General features: G+C 45.5%; 1 protein-coding gene across 1 annotated transcript in view; it reads left to right on the top strand.

Annotated features, from left to right (window-relative positions):
* MAP6 (microtubule associated protein 6) overlaps positions 1-3,993 on the top strand; it is a 45,540-nt gene extending 41,547 nt beyond the window's left edge. Inside the window, exon 4 of the mRNA XM_056329470.1 lies at positions 3,664-3,993. Within this exon, the coding sequence (XP_056185445.1) occupies positions 3,664-3,733 (70 nt within the window). The 3' untranslated portion in view covers positions 3,734-3,993. The remainder of the gene's footprint in view (positions 1-3,663) is intronic.
* Positions 3,994-16,838: the final 12,845 nt, after the last annotated feature.

The following is a 16,838-nucleotide window of genomic DNA, read 5'->3' as shown; positions in this document are numbered from 1 at the left end:
TTGTCGGTGGGCATTTGTTTAAACTCTGAAGTGCTGAGCTCCTTGTTGCTTACCTCATACCTACCTCAGGTCAGGTTTCACAACCAGACACTTTCTTCCCCTGCAGCCCTTGCTAGCCCCGGACTGGCGCACATTTCCAGGGGCCACCCAACCTATGCAAGGGATAGCAACACCTCTGCTTGCTTAGGTACAGACACAGGCTGAAATGCTTCATTTCTCTGCTTTATCTTACAGCATTAGCCCCACTATTTGATGCTGTTGCCTTTTCCAAGGAATGTAACTTACCAAGTACAACATTAAGGCCATTTTTCAGGGCAAAGACAACTTGGTTTTTTGTTACTGTTATCTCAGACAGCACACTTCAGTGCACAAAGGGCAGTAAAGCATTCAGAAGGGAGAAGTGACTCGCTATATCCTGCAACCTAATTGTTAATTGCATTTGCCCAGGAATTGATGAGTCTGTATCTTCTGAGGAACATGAACCTGCCAGTGTCCTCCTGGGTGAGGGCTGTAACCAGAAGGTCAGGTCCTCCACAGAGGAGAGCCGTCACCTCACCTAAATTCTCTGGGAAAGAAAGGACAGATTTCTTGTGATTCTTTTTTAAAAAATGGCCCTTCAGCACCGAACTTAACAGCTCTGTGTGCCTGGGACTATTTTGCTGTTTCTGAGCCATCAGTAGAGAATTCCTGCTGCTTCTAGCTTCTCTTGAAGGCAACTTTTAACTTTCCATGTGCCTGGAGTTGGATCTGTCAATACGGTCTCATAACAGCTCCCCAGTAGTTAAACTGCTTTGAACGAAGATAAATGTGCAGAAGCAGATAAACATGTTGAGGTCTTTTTGATATGAGACCACCAAAGCATTAAGACCTGAATCACAGAAGGACAGGGATGAGCTGCAAGCAGGTCCTCCACATTTGTGAAGAATGGGATAACGTTGCTGGAGCCTGTCACTGTCAGAGGCAAATTCAGACCTCAGGTCACAAGACCCCAGCTCCCTGTTGTTATACCAGGACCAGCAAAGAGGAGACTGTGCTACATGTGCTTATGGTGGTCATCCACTGGTTATTTCCAGACACCATGTGCTGCCTCTGGGATACAAGCCCCTGTTGAATGTCATACTCTTTCTGCATCTCCCTCTCTCAGATGTAATCTGAGTAATGATCTGTCACTTCCAATTAATATCTTCTGCATTTTTTCACCTTGATACATCACATAATTAACCCAACAGTTTGCCACTGGCAGCCCTTGTGAGGGCAAAGATCTCCGAACTCTTTCCTCCTCACTTGGCTATGGGGAAGTTAATTTGTAAATGTTGCTGCTTGTGTGTTGGGACTTGCTACGTTTCAGGATTAGGCTTTCCTTTCAACCCTCCAGTTTGCACCCTCCCAGCTCGCTCCTCCCAAGGCTGGTAGCCAGGGCCAGACCTTGCTGTGCAGCCCTGCAGAGATCAGCCAGGGCCATTCTCCTTCTGGTGGGAGGCTGTGCAATGTGTTGTCCCTGGATACCAGTTCCTGGGGAAAATAATGTAATTACCTCCCCCTCACACTCCTTCCAGTTTAAAACAGGTTTGGAATGAGCTTTACTGGGACGGACAATCACACAATTGCCTGTATGCAATGCAAAGAGGAAGCCAGGGAGTGGGGATGGGACACAGATGCTTTCTCCTCCAGGAGGCTCGGTCATAGCCAGTCTGCAATACATGGCTGAAGGATGCACACACTCATAAGGAAAGAGCTGAAAGATTGAAATGAAGTATCCACCCATGCACTGCCTGCACCAGCTTTTTTGGTTGCCTTGACAGAGAGGTACCACATCAAGACTCAAGAATTCAAGGGTTAATTCTTCTGATGACTCTAGCAGGAGCTAAGGGAAGTGTTGTTGCAGGGTGATTTCAAACAGTTTATGTTGCTCCAGCAAGAGATGACTTTTGGCTTTCGAGCTCTATTCTGAAATGCAGGGCAGCAGCAAGGGCAGGGTTGGACACCAAGGAAGAGGTGTGATTAGTCTGGTGTTGATCCACCTACAACTTGGATCATCACATACATGGTGGCACAGGAAGACCTGAGCTCACACCCTCTGCCTCCTCCCTTACTAGATCAAATGTGAAGACATGCTTAGAGGGGTGGCTTGGCAGAGGAGTAGCTGCTAGTAGCCTTCAACCTGCTCAGCCTGCACATGTAAGCTACCTTGGGCATGCTCTCCACTGGCAAGGATGTGCAGGCATCTCCAGCCTTCTCCAGAGACCAGGCAACAGGTCCTGTCCTAGCAGGTGTCTGTACATGAACAGCATGGACCTGATCTGTCCTCACAGCAGGGCATCTTTTCAAAGAGGACCTGCCTTGCATTTTCCTCTGATCCCTTCATTTACGGTGCTGGGCTCACCTCATTCCCATAGGAACTGGTAGGTTGGAAGGACTTGGCAGTTTTCCTGCACTGAGGATACCAACCTCTGCCAACAGCTTCTGGCAGCAAATGTCTCTTCACTGTAAGCACAAAGGTCAGGACAAGGGTGAGTATTTCAGCGAGACCAGTCCTGCCAGGCCTCTCCACGTGGTCCTGCCCCGTGAGCCTCTCATACAGGGATGGTTACATTTGTGTCTGCGTTGGGCTGGTTTCATGGAGCAAGGTAACTAGCACCTGTCCTGGCCGTGGTGTCAGCCTCTCCTTCCCTCCTTTAACTTGCAGGCTGGAACCATTCTCTACACAAAGCCAACATGAGGCTGGGGAACGAACAGGGATCTCCACACTCCCCTAATGCAACCACTGTGCAAAGCTGTCCATTTTAAAGCTGAGCAGGTTTCTCCCACCTCTCCATCTGCTTTCTGCAGCCTCACAGATCCCTCCCCATCCATCACACATCTCTCCTCATCCCTGGAGATCCTCCTGCTCTTTCTCTTAACAAAGATTGATTCCCTCATCCCCTACAGATTTTCCCTTCCCATCTCTCCCTCTGCACTTCAAAAAGACCTGACCTTCCCTCCAGCACCTGTCCAGAGCTTCTCCTGGCAGCATCTACCCTAACTCCCAGGTTCTGTTCTCTTATGCTCCCACCCAAGACTACCCCAGGTACAGAGCTGGCCCCAGAGCTGATCCAACGCCTTGGTGCCATCATCACCTCCTGCTGTCTCCCGGGGCATTGAAGAGGAGGGGTGCTCTCAAACTGGGGTTACTGTATGTTAGCTGGGTTTGCTGGTTGCTGTCAGTTGTTTTTAACAGGCACCTGGTGCTTCCTGAGCAGCACAGGAGCTCGGCTCCCCTGCGTTATAGGGCTTTCACCATCTGCCTTGAGGGAAACAAACTGCTTCTTTGTGAGACAATTTTACAGCGAGGTGCTCGTTCGATGCAGGTTATAATCAATTGGCAAGCATTTTTCATAGCTGATGGGTGGGCCTGATCCTGGTCACGGCTCAAAAAGTTAAGAGCTCCAGCCCTCCCAGTGTTGTGGACATCAATGGGTTTTGGACCAGTTACTTGTGGGGACCAGGACCAGGCTCAGCAACCAGCCTGAGAACATAGCAAACATGTGCAGGCTGCTTGGGGAGCAGTCTGCAGAGCCACTTGTCATGGGGCAAATTCCAGCTCAGGGGTGGGTGGCATTTTGTTGTCATACACCAGCCGATTGCTCTGACAGCTTTGCAATGATGCTCTTTCTCTGCTTCCAGGACCCCTGAAAAAAACACTGGTGCTACAGACCAAGAACCAAGTACCTTAGTGCAGGACCAATGCACATGAAGTCAAGTACTTTCTTCTGACCGGCTGCTGGAGCAAACGTATAGTCTGCATGAAATGTGTGTCGTCTGACTGGTATACAATAAAGCTGATGATCAGAGCTGAATGACAATTTCTCTTGTCTGTCAAGCACTGAGAAGTTACTGTCACCAGGATCTATGTAATGCAGTTAGCATGTCTGTGCCTTGGTTTATATTCAGTAAAGTCATAGAAAGAAAAATGGGTCCAATTCGCCCTTTCTTCATACCTGTGAAACAGCACTGGTTTCAATGGTCTCTCTAGTTTACATGGGCAACAGAGAGCTCATATTCACGTCCGTAACTCATGGAAGCATCATACTAGATTTTAGAGATTATCCTGGAAGCCTGGTTGATAGGATCAGCAACTCTTTTCAGTAATCCTGGGAAGTTGTAACGCACTATACATTCTTAACTGGTGTCAGGAACTTGCATTTGGATGTTGCCAGATGAAGCATGCCTTGTGCAACACCTGGCAGGTCCCCTTGTCATTGTGTGATAGCCAAGATCATCACGGACCTTCTCCTGAGGCTGTTAATGTTCTATTTGTTCAATTTGCCATTTAGGGCAAATGCTGGACCAGACTCCAAAACTTGCTGGCAAATTAGTATTTCTTCTGAGCATATTTACCAAAAATGTTTCATTGAAAAATTGTAAAGTATGAACTGGAAATGTAGGAGTAACGGAGCTGGTTCATGGGATTAGCAGGCCTGGTTGTTCTGTATGCCCATCTTTCCTGGGTGAGGCTCCCTATGTCCATAAGACATATGCAGCATATGGTGGGAGATGTAGTCCAGCCCTACAGCCTGTCCTCTATAGGTGGCTAAGTGCACAAAGTACCCAGACAACAGTTCTAGCAAGGCAGTGGCCCACCATGCTCCAATGAATAGTTCTAGGTTTATGTGAAAGTGTTATTACACTTAGAGCTGGGATTTGCTTTATTTTTTGCAAGCGCTAACTTCAAAGCAGAAAGCTGATCAGAGGTGGGGAAAGCTGGGCAGCTTCCATGGAGCATGGCAGCTCCGAAGCCCTCTGAAACCAGAGGGTCTGGTTTGCTGGGTCTAGTTCAGAAGGAAACTGCCCTGGGCTTGGAGGAGTCATTCAGGTATTTCAAAGTAAAAATGCAAGTTTATGATATAACTCCTCCTCCATAAGTACTCCTCCTATACAGACCCCGGTCCTGTGCAGGAGTAAATCAAGAGTGATTCCAGCCATGGCTGGATCAACTTTAAAATGAGCGAATGTTGTAGGAGATCCAGTCTTCACTTGCAGGGATGGGTGGTCACTGCTGCTGTTTGCTGTTCATATTGTATCACTATGGCGTCCCGTGACGGCCAAAAGCCCAAGGGTGCCAAGAGCTGTACAGACATGGGACAAAAACACAGGGACCCCATCCAAAGAACCCTGAAGGCAAAGCAGGAACCTAAAACTGCCTCAAGCTCCTGATGTTCACCTTGTGGTGAGTTCTCTTTGGGAAGAGGAAGGTTAGAAAGAACCTCCTTGTTAAAGAGATAATATAAAAAGGAGTATTTATCTCAACAGCGTTTGTAGAACCAAAAAGAAACAAGAGTAAATCCAATCAGCGAACCATTGCAAAGCACCTCCGAGAAGATGTGAATAGTAACTAATGAAATATTCAGCACAAAGGGAAGTAAGATTACATGCCTGCAAGTAATTGCACAGAGCGTGTGCCTTGCTCAGTAGCTGAAGGGTCCTTGTTACACATGATTAAGTAATTGATTTTTTAATATATAATTACCATGATTGCACAATCATTAGAAAGGAGCCCAGTCCAAAGCTCCAGCACCAGACGTTGGTGGCCTGCAGGAGGTTTTGCTCCAGATCCCTGGTGCTGCTGGTGTCCTGGGGAAGCAGGACCTGGCAGGCATCTGGCTGTTGCTCTCAGATGTCTCAGGGCCCATCACTTGTCTCTGAATCAGAGGCACCCCAGGCAAGAAGGCACCATAGATCCAGTCAGCCAAGGATCTTATCTATATGCAGTTATTGCAGTAACCCAGACATCCATGGTGGAAAACATGAGAAGAAAGGCTTGTTCTCCTGTCAGTATCTGATGTTCAGGGAGCTGGCTTGGAGGGGCAGAAAAGCCAGCCCTCATATTCACCAAAATACAGACATTTTTTTCTGCCTCTTCAGCTCCCTGAAGCAGCTGAGTACAAGGCGAGAGCAGGAACAAGAGGCCACCAACTTTCATTTCACCAGTGGAAACTCTGGGGAAATGTGTCAAAATTAGTAAGGCTGAATTTCACAGGGGTAGGTTTTGAAACAGCAGAGTTGTTCAGTGCTGACCTAAATCAAGGCAGAAGATGCCCACTTCAGAAAACATTTGTGTAACTCATAAATAACACATATTTTTCCATCCGACTGGGTACGATATTTCAGACCAGCCACACCCCTCAAAAAAATTTAAAAAAAAGCTTTGAATTTCATTTCTTAATGAAATACAGTGTTCTGATTTAACTCATCATCTCCCTCTTCTCACCTCAAAATTTTCATTTTGCCACAAGCTGGAATATTCACTTTTTTTAAAAAAAAATTGTTTGTTTATTAATAAAAAGTAACAATTTCTGCGTCCTGGCAGATTTTGTTCTCCATTGCTAATATTTCCCTCCCCTTCCTCCTGGTGTCAACTGCTATCCTCAGACACTTGCTTCCTTCCATTTCTCATTCCATTTAGCTTTTCTTCCCCTACATAATATGTCCCTCTCGGATTCCTCCCACTCTCAAAAATAATCAAATCAAGATACTAACTGTCATATTGCTCACCCAGCATATTGTATATAATTTCCTACTATGCTTCTCTTTTTAGATTGCAAAGTATTTGTGTCTGGGAGTTTCATTTTGTGCTCTGCCCATCTTTGTGCTTATCCCAAGGTATTACTGTAACAGGCGTGATTAATAGGAATTATCCTCCCATAAGCAAGTGTAATTCAATGCAGCTGAATTTTGCATGACTGCTTTATCTGTAGTGTACTTGGTATATCCTTACAGCCTTGCCTGTGCTTTGTATCAGCAGTGGTACAAATCTGTGAGGCTGACGGAGAGGGGGGAATCCCCCAAGCAAGCAAAGTCAAGGCTAAAATAGGAGCGACACGGGAGATCAGAAATTAGAGCAAGGAAAGAAAAGAAGTATTTTGAGATCAGAAATTAAATGCAACAGAGGGAGACAGAGACAGGAGACAAAGTTTTCTCTTCCCGCCTCCAGGAGCTGGCTGATAAAACTGGTCTGGGGAGGATATATCCCCTCGAGAAGAGGAGCAGCAGTACTGGAAAAGAAGAGGAAAGTGTTCAGGATGGTGTTTCAGACTGGATTTTACCCTCTGTAGATCCTGGGCATCACAGCTCTGAGAACTTCTGCAGATTTTCAGGGGAAAACATTGCCCAGGGCTGAGGAGATGTATAAAGTTCACAGGAGATGCTTTGCCCACCAGTGGCACTAGCAGCATGAACATGGGCTAATGCTGCAAAACTCCTTATCTGATGGGTTATTTCCATTTAATAAGGCAGTGACTGAATGAGCTCGGTAGCTGGGGGGAGCTCCCAGACAGATCCATTGAAGATGAGGGCAGAACTGAAGGGGATTCAGTTAGCAACTGCTAACAGCATCCATGGTATAAAGTGGCCAAAAGTGATGGAATTGCATTAGTTGGATTTTCCCTTCTGATTTATGGGCCACTTCCTCAGAAGAGTGTAAATGTCCTCAACTGGATTGACTCTTTGCTGTTTTACAGTAGCCAAGGTTCCTCCAAAGGCACAAAACATTCAACAGCTCTTTTTAATGCTGTGAATAACATGTCAGGTTTGCTTGGTTCCCTCACCCCCACCAACGATTCCTAGATGACTTAGGCTCCCTTGTTTCTTCAAGGCTCCTAAAAATCCTAACCTGAATAATTTATCCTTATTCACACCCCCCTTCCCTCCATTGTCTTTTCTCTTTTGTTTCCTTTACCTAGATTTGTTTTATCTCCTGCTGTGCCATTCCAGTCACTTCATTCCTCCTTCTGCCCTCATGCATCTTTCATAGTTTACCCCTCTTTGCTCTGGTGAGGGGTAGGTTTTCCTATTTGCTGGCAATCTGGTTTTGTGACATATCTAGGTTACTGTCAGGACTCCTTCCTGTGTAAAATGTCTTCCATTTTTTATGAATCTGCTTTAATAATTTATCCCCCATCAATGATGTATAATGAAATCCCCATCTGGAAATGGCTTTTTCATGTTGAGGTAATGGAACAGAGATGGGCTGGCAGATACTTTCCCTGGATGATATTTTGGTGCAAGTTAAGCCACAAGTTTCAGGGGAAGGAGAAAGCTGAAATAGCTGAGAAGATGCTGCTGTTTCGTGTGTGGATCAGGAGAGAAAGGAATGATGCTGCCTTTACTTTGCCTATAGTGCAAAACCTCAGGAGTCACATGAACTATTGTGATGCTCTCTCTCACTGGTGGCCTTTGGCTCAGAGCTAACCAGCATGGAGATCAACCACCAAAAATAGCAAGGCTCAAAATACCTTTCCCATAAAGTCATATGCACACATCTTAGGATGCCAAAACCACTCCATTACTTGCCTTCTCTGAACTGCAAATTTCCCCACTGTGGTCCAAAATGGATCACAAGATGTAACTGAGGCTTATGACCCTTACAATATTGTGAATTAATGGTGATAGGAGAGCTGCTCTAGTCCTGGTGGTCTAGGGATCCCTGTGAGGCAAGGTTGATAGTGGTTATCTTTATTGGAAGAAGAACAAGCGTTTGAGAGGATGTTTTCTCAGGATCACAACTGCTGCACCAAATTGAGTTGAGGCTGTTGGTCCAGACCCATGCAGTGTCCTAGAATGGGTTAATTAAGGAGTCAAATGCTCACATGCAGTATTTTAATAGGCACAACCAATTATAAGGCACAACCAAAATCCTCTTAATTTTCAGATGACATGACAGGAAAGTGTGTGGGACAAATTCTGGTGTAAACCAGCATCATTACATTGATTTGAACTTTGGGTGTGGAGCAGTGTGAATGACTTAACACAGCAGAGGATCTGGGGATGTCAAACCCAGCAGCTTGCTCCTTCCTGACATTCAGCAAAACCAAACTGACAGATCCCAGTGATCCCGACCATAGGATTGGGCATATGGATATGGAATACATAGCCTTGGATCCAGGCTCAGCAGCTGGAGCCCATCGCTCAGAAGGGCCTCATTCAATGCAGTACCAAATCCCCAAGCATTTAAACATTTTATGTCATGCACTCTAGGGTTAACAAGTTATTAAAAAAAATTAAAGTTGATACTGAATTATTTTTGTGTTTTCATCCTTTATTCTCCACTCATCTCTTTAAGCTTTTGTCTGTAACCGCATTTTTTTAAACCAATGGAAGCAGAGATACTTACCCATCCAACTGAATCTATCAGCTGCAAAAATAAATGTCCCTTTAAAAATAATTTCCTGAATTGCCCTGGGAGAAAAACATAAAGGAATATTTTTGCGTGGAAGTAAACATGAAAGGAATTACTCTATTTGCTTGGTTCCTCAGCATTTATTATGTGAATATATAAATCTTCATAGAAATTAGTAAATAAATCAGCCCAAGAAAACATGATTGATTTTCCTCTGTCCTCTGTGTAGCTCACTTCTGATTAACTAATCCTTGTTTATATTTCCTCAGGAAGAGCAATGAATATATATTTACAAAGCTGCACAATCACAACTCCCAGAACAGCAGGTTTCCAAAGGGTGAGCTGTCCTTGTTTTAAGCATGAATGTGTTGCACAGGGCACTGACGATAGCCAGGGCTGCCCAGTAAAAGTGAGTGTAATGACAGAACAACTCGGTTATTCATTGATGTCTGGCAGAAATATGATAAACCAAGCTATTCAACCCAGGAAACAAAATCCAAAGCCATAACAAAACAGAAAGTTTCTCAAAATAAGGCAAGCTAATAAAATGCTAATAAAGCTCATGGCAAGGTGTTTAAGATGAGTACATTTTAGGAGGAGAAGGAGGTTTTTCAGAAATCCAGCTTGACTGCAACAGCCCTCAATGGGCTTTCATAGGAGCTGTGTATGACACCTCGAGCATCTCCCTGGTGAGGAAAGGCTGAAGGAGCTGGGGCTGTTCAGCCTGGAGAGGAGAAGGCTGAGAGGGGACCTCATCAATGCCTACAAATATCTCAAGGGTGACTGTCAGGAGGGTGGGTCCAGGCTCTTTTCAGTGGTGCCCAGCAACAGACAAGGGGCAACGGGTGCAAACTGCAACACGGGAACTTCCATCTGAATGTGAGGAAAAACTTCTTTACTTTGAGGATGACAGAGCGCTGGGACAGGCTGCCCAGAGAGGCTGTGGGGTCTCCTGCTCTGGAGACATTCAAACCCGCCTGGACACGGCTCTGTGCAACCTGCTCTGGGAGAGCTGCTTCAGCAGGGGGGTGGGCTGGGTGGGCTCCTGAGGTCCCTTCTGACCCTGACCACGCTGTGATTCTGCGACATGGAATTCTTTTCTGAGCCAGTGTCACACAAACAGAGCTATCTCCTCCAATGGTCTTCAGGTATTAATCCCACTATTTTCTGGAGCATGTAAGCTCCTAAATAAGTTTTGAAAATGGTCTTCAGGGAAGCATATAAATGGCCTTTCCTACTATTTTTCACACTACCCTCTGTACCACATTTCCCAACTTAATGCATGGGCTTTGGTCTCCTTCCCCATGATGGATGCAACCAGGAAGTGAGAGCATCACCAAAAGCCCTATTCTATTCAGATTCTTCTTCTAGGTTTACAACATATGCCTCTATTGAACCTCACTTGGACTTGGTGTGACTGGGGACATCCTGAAAGGGTGACTGGTCTAGCCTTCCCCTAGAAGGAGGTGGAAAGAGAGACAGACAGCCCAGCAGAACCAGGCACTGGTGCAGACAGTGACCTGGGAGACAAGCAGCAGAAAGAAGGGCAGAAGGTTGCAAGGACGGATTTATCCAAGCACACAAGCCCTTAGAATCTGAGATGTTCACAAACCTGCTTCATAGCCATAGGAGAGAAATGGGCACTTCCAGGACATAACGTATCTTATCCTAAGGGAAACGGTAAAAATAGCTTGGATGAATTGCGTTCCACAGAAATGAGCCAGGAATGAACATCTCAAATATTTAAATTTGTATGTGTATGTCTGACGTCCAAGGAGATGAACCTCCAATGTTGGCATCCTGTGCCCCAGAGAAGCATGTGTAAAAGCCTGGTAACATCTTACGTGAAGTTTGCATTGCATCAGTGGTTGTAAAAAAATGGAGGAAACCCCCTTGCTATAATAACAAAGTGTGGATTCATTGCATCTAAATTTAACCCGTGCGCATACCACCCCCAAACGATGCTAGGACTGCAAGTGTTAGCACAATTTTGGATTATCTGCCCTGATACTACAGAAAAGCAATATACTTTTTTTGCTTGTTTGCAAACGGAAAACCAAAGCACGAAGAATTTGTTTTCCCAAGTTGCTGTAGTGCAACTATAGCACATCTCCAAATCTCAGTCCAGCATTAGCCTTATCTCAAGAAATAATTTTTGTAAGCACTGTCTTCAGAAATGTGCAGTTTTCTCCCTCCTGAAAGTAACCCAACAGTTCAGAAATGGGTGACTAATGAATTTCCTGCTTATGTCTGCACACATATTATTTGCAATTACTTCCATGACATTTTCATTTGTCTTAATGTACATAGCATAATGGAAATGATGTGCTGGATTTACCAGTGAAAAGAGCAAGGAAAAGGTTAAACTGAAAGAGAGCTACAAAGCATCACTAAAAGATTTGGGAAGAACTTGGTAGTTCTTGTCTATCCACCCTTACCACCGCATCCACCATTTCTCCCAGACAGACTTTGGGGTCAAAACCTTAGAAGACTTCACAGATACCTGTATGAACATGAAAACACGTGTTCTAACTTTAATTAGAACAGCCTTTTTATTTTAAAAGACTGTGTTTCAATGTTTCAGGATGGAATCTGGAAAGCCACTTCCACTACATGATAGGTTGTTCTTGAAATGTTTCTTCTAGACTATTTTCTTCCAAATTCCTCTGAAATCATTCCTAAATCATTAAGTCATCAGTCTTCAAGTCATAATGTACAGCAGGGGCAATACCTTCTCTTCCAGCATAAAAAATCCAGTTCTTCACAGCTGGATTTCTAACTGCCTGAAATCTTTCACACTCTTTACGTAGAAACAACAAAAAAATAGGATGCTAAATTTCCGGTGGGAGAAAAACACCAACATGCCTCTTGTTTGTATGCATATGAATTTTCTTATACTCTGTGTCGCTAGGTGGATTTTGTATTGAAAGGGTAAGGGAAGAAGATCCTTATCAATACTCCCCTGAATTTCAGCAGAGCCCTGCTCATCTACAACATTTGAGCATCCCATTTGCACGCTTCATATGTTGCAGTTGCTTCATGTTATGCATGGTAGAAGGAGTCTCCCCAGCTTTCTCCTGCAGTGAGAATATTTCAGCTACAGATGCAAAACGAGCAAAGTCCTTTGAGAAAAATCTGCCTTCTTACAAACATCTCTGCACTGCCATGAATGTCCAGCCTTGTAGATTCATTGATCATTTCTGTGGGGGGATGCTTGTTACCGGCATGGCCACTATCTGCGGTTGAGCTGGTGTCTCCATTATAGAATTTGAACATTGAGGTTCTGGCCTTCTCCAGCTCATTAAAATTGCTCTGCATGGCAACTTGACTCCTAGCTGTGCTGATTCTGAGGCTTAAATACACAAAAACATACTACTTTCTTTATGTCTCCACCATGACCCACACAGATCTGTCCCCTTATGATCAGATTTCTGCTGCAGGACATGCTGGCTGGAAGTGTAGGAAAATGGACATGCATTCCTTCTTAAAGACAGACTGAGCTTGGCCTTAGGAGAACACAAAACATGGAAGTTTTCAACATGGTTACCCTCTGAAAGAGACTCCAGACCTTCTATGAACCTATGTTGTCACTGTTATTCTTTCAGTCGTTTTGCTGCCTCTCCTCTGATACCTCTAGAGCTAGCCCCATTAGCACTAGGACATTAGAGATGACTAATTTTATCCAATACAGCAACTCAGTGGCTATCACTGTCCCTAATGGGACAGTGAGGCACTGGCGCTCCATTGCTCAAGATGACAGCCCCAAGATGTAAGTGAAATGGCCACAATGGCAAGAGTATTTTCCCCTTAGAGGGGAACACCCCTCTAAACAGTCTTGGAGCATTTCTTACCCATCTGGTCATCCAGAAGACCCCAATCCTGCAAGTCCTTATGACCATCTGAGGTCTTTGTGGTCCATACTTTCACACAAACTGGTGCCACCATCCGGCTGATGGGACTGCATGTGACGGTTGTGTCCCAGACCAACCATTAAACATAGAGCAAAGGTCTTGGCTCCTTCATTAAAGCTGAGGTAACACCAGTTTAACTCCTCAGCTCACCTTTCTTGGCTAGTAACAACAAAGCTCCTTCATCCTGCCCAATGTGTAGTACAAGGTGTATCTGACGGGAGAAGAGCAGCCTGCCTTTGCTTTGTGCAATGGAGCTCAGTTTTTGGAACAGTTGCATAAGGAAGAAATGCAGTGTGTGGGTGACTGTGCTCGTAGTTAAGCTTTCCAGTCATGCAGAAATAAAAATAGGTTTGTGGGCTTGCAGAAATAGGAAGATCCTGCAATCCCCGCCACAGCAATGCATGGCCAGATAATTCCTCTCTGGGCAGACTCTGTGGTCAAGGCTTTTCCACCCTTCGCAGTTATCATCCAAACAGAGCTCAGAGTCAATTCTTCTCATACAGAAGGGCATCTCATCTTGATCTCATGCCCCAGGAGATGGGAAAGCAACCACCCAGCTCACTAAGCTTTTCTCCTTTGACACTTAAATATGCATTGCTTTATTATATCTGATAATAAAATAGCCCCACTGAATCTCTAGGACCTTCTCTTGATGGCAGTGCTTTTCTCTTTTGAAGGATGGCACTAGCCCCTTTTGCCCAGAAGATCACACTCATTGCCTGTTCTTGGTGATCCCAGAAGCCTATTCAGAGCTGTTCTTTCCAACAAATCATGTGCAGATCTCAGGCCACAACCTCCTTCAATTTTTCCACATTCTGACTTAGCTTTTGGGTTTATTAACAAACATTTTGGCTGTATGGCCCCAAGAGATGCAGGTTGCTCTGTGTGGCTCATCATATTTTTTGTGCTGGCTGTCTTTATGTTGTCTATGAGTTATGTCAGCAGTGATTTTATATTTATTTCCAGATCATTGTGGAAAATACTGAAGAGTGCCAAGCCTTGTAGCAGTCTCTGTGGATCTCTGCTCAAAAGCTCCACAGGCCAGCACAGATTTCAAACCAGCCAGGTCATCCAGCTGGTGTCTGCTCATTGAAACCTGTTGATAGCTTGTATAGATTCACAACTCTTTGATGATGACAAAGAAATAGTTGGTGATTGTCATGCAGGAGAAATACAGCATCCAACATGTTTCTAAGAGTCTGACTATCTCTACTTAGTGACAGCTCCAACCCACTGCTAGGATTCCTCTGTTCCCATTGCAGCACTTTGCTGTCTTCTCCCTAGTCATCATGTATTTTTCCTTGCAGCCTTCAGCTTTTCTTATTCATTTTCTCTCCTTCTTTGCCACTATGCATAATAGAAGATATATACTTTCCTTTTTGGCACTTTTTTAGCATTTCTAATTGTGGACACTGAACAGAGAAAGTTTTGACTCTGGGCAGTCTTCTTCTGTGTTACAAACCAAAGTATTTTAGATATCATATTGGCTCTTGCAGGAAAGCTCCTAGATATTATCCACATCTTTTCAGGCTGCATTTTCCCTCTTGGTTCATCTCATTTACCTCGTTCGTCCATGCAGAGGAAGGAGACATACCAAACAATTCATTCCTTAGCCAAAGAGGAAAAAAGGGCAAATTGTCTGAAATCAGAAAGATGAACAGAGTGTTATGAATGTACTTTGAAATACATGAGTTGCAATATATAATTCTGAGTTTTTCAATCACCTGACAAGATGTGGTTTGGATTTCATTTTAGTGGTAACATGAAGCAAGCCAAGAGCGCATCTGTGCAGATGAGACTTCATTTTTGGAAAAGCTGATGGGCTCCTTGTGCTCATTGGGAAAAACATCCTGCCACATTTAATCACAACAAGCAAACACAGGACAAGTGAGTACCAGCTGGCACCATCTCCAGTGCTTTCAAGGACCTCAGTAAAAATTGCACTTGGAAATCCACTTTTGCCTCAGGCAACATTCAAATAGACAATTTGTGGCCCTACTTATGCCACAAAAAATATTTCCTCTTGGAAACGTGAAACTGTTATAATAATGCTTTAAATCACAAGAAATTTTCACTTGTAGAGTCTCCCTCCCTCTTCCTTCTCTATGGAGAAAGGCAATTTCGCAGCGGAGATTTCTTTTCTGCAAATTTGTGGATTATGAATGGGTAGGAGGGGAAGGCTGGCAAAGAAAAATGAAGTGGAAATGGAGAAGGACTTGGGGATACTGTGGATAAAAACTGGTCATGACCCAGCAATGTGCGCTCGCAGCCCAGAAAGCCGCCCGTGCCCTGGGCTGCATCCCCAGCAGCGTGGCCGGCAGGGCGGGGGAGGGGGCTCTGCCCCTCTGCTCCCCTCTGCTGAGACCCCCCCACAGCGCTGCGTCCAGCTCGGGGGTCCTCAGCTTCAGAAGGACACGGACCTGTTGGAGCGGGCCCAGAGGAGGCCACGGAGCTGGTCAGAGGGCTGGAGCCCCTCTGCTGTGGGGACAGGCTGGGAGAGCTGGGGCTGTGCAGCCTGGGGAGGAGAAGGCTGCGGGGAGACCTTAGAGCAGCTCCCAGTGCCTGGAGGGGCCGACAGGAAAGCTGGGGAGGGGCTTTGGGCAAGGGCAGGGAGTGGTGGGACAGGGGGGAATGGCTTGAAGCTGAGAGAGGGGAGATTTAGGTTGGACATGAGGAAGAAACCCTTCCCCGTGAGGGCGGCGAGGCGCTGGCCCAGGCTGCCCAGAGCAGCTGTGGGTGCCCCATCCCTGGCAGGGCTCAAGGCCAGGCTGGAGGGGGCTGGGAGCAGCCTGGGCTGGGGGGAGGGGGCCCTGCCCGGGGCAGGGGGTGGGACTGGCTGGTCTTGAAGGTCCCTTCCAGCCCAAGTCATTCTGTGTTTCCATGAAAAGGTGCTTTTTGCTGCCGATCCAGGGCCAGTGGGATGAAATGGTGTGACGACAGAGTCACTGCCAAGGAATGGTACTGACCACAAGGAACATGTCCTTGCCCCAACATGAGGGACAGGGACAGCCTCTCAGCATTTGGCTCCTGACAGCCTGTAGGTCCCTGCTGCCACCTGGCTTGGGCAGGTCAGACAAGACATGCTCATGCTGGAGTAGGTCTCCATTGTTTCCTCCTTCTTGTGCTGAGGTTGCTGCCCTCCTCCTCATTGCCTCCCCAACAGCTTGTCAGAAACTAAAACTTCACACTCTTGTCCTCTCCGGCTCAAGGGACTGTCTATAAAAACTAGGTTTTGGAGGCTTTTTTGCTCATAAAAGTGTGGGTTGCTGATATGAATATTCGGGGGCCTCCCATGTAATTTTTAAGATTGTTTTGAAAAACAAAAGTGTGCAGGGTGAGATGATCAGAAATGCAAGCTGGGGGTCTGACATGACTCCAGGAACCAGGAATTTTAAAAAAATACCCATATTTGCCTGTAACTGGCAACAGAATCTCTCTCCCTCCATTCAGCACTTCCTTATCAATCCACTCTGTTTTATTCCTTCTGAAAGAAATTTGTCTCCGTTAAGGAACAGAAAGTTATGGGGTTTGGCTAAAATGTTTGCTGTCTCATTTGATAACGATTTAGGTTCTTTTCCAAAATCTTCTCTGATCTCAGTCCCTGAGGTGGCAGCAGATTTCTGGAAATGCTGGCACAGCCTGAGCCCACCTGTGATATTTTCAGCACTTCCAGCCTCAAGTCAAACCAGAAATGTAGAAGATGGTCCCTTCCTGGGGCTCCTCTGCATTTCCCACTTTCTTCCCAGAATAACATCTATTCTTGCAGTTCTGTT

Source organism: Falco biarmicus, chromosome 2, assembly GCF_023638135.1.
Source record: "Falco biarmicus isolate bFalBia1 chromosome 2, bFalBia1.pri, whole genome shotgun sequence".
NCBI lineage: Eukaryota > Metazoa > Chordata > Aves > Falconiformes > Falconidae > Falco > Falco biarmicus.
The sequence above is the reverse complement of the archived record's forward strand: the minus strand, read 5'-3'. Positions and strand labels throughout refer to the sequence as shown.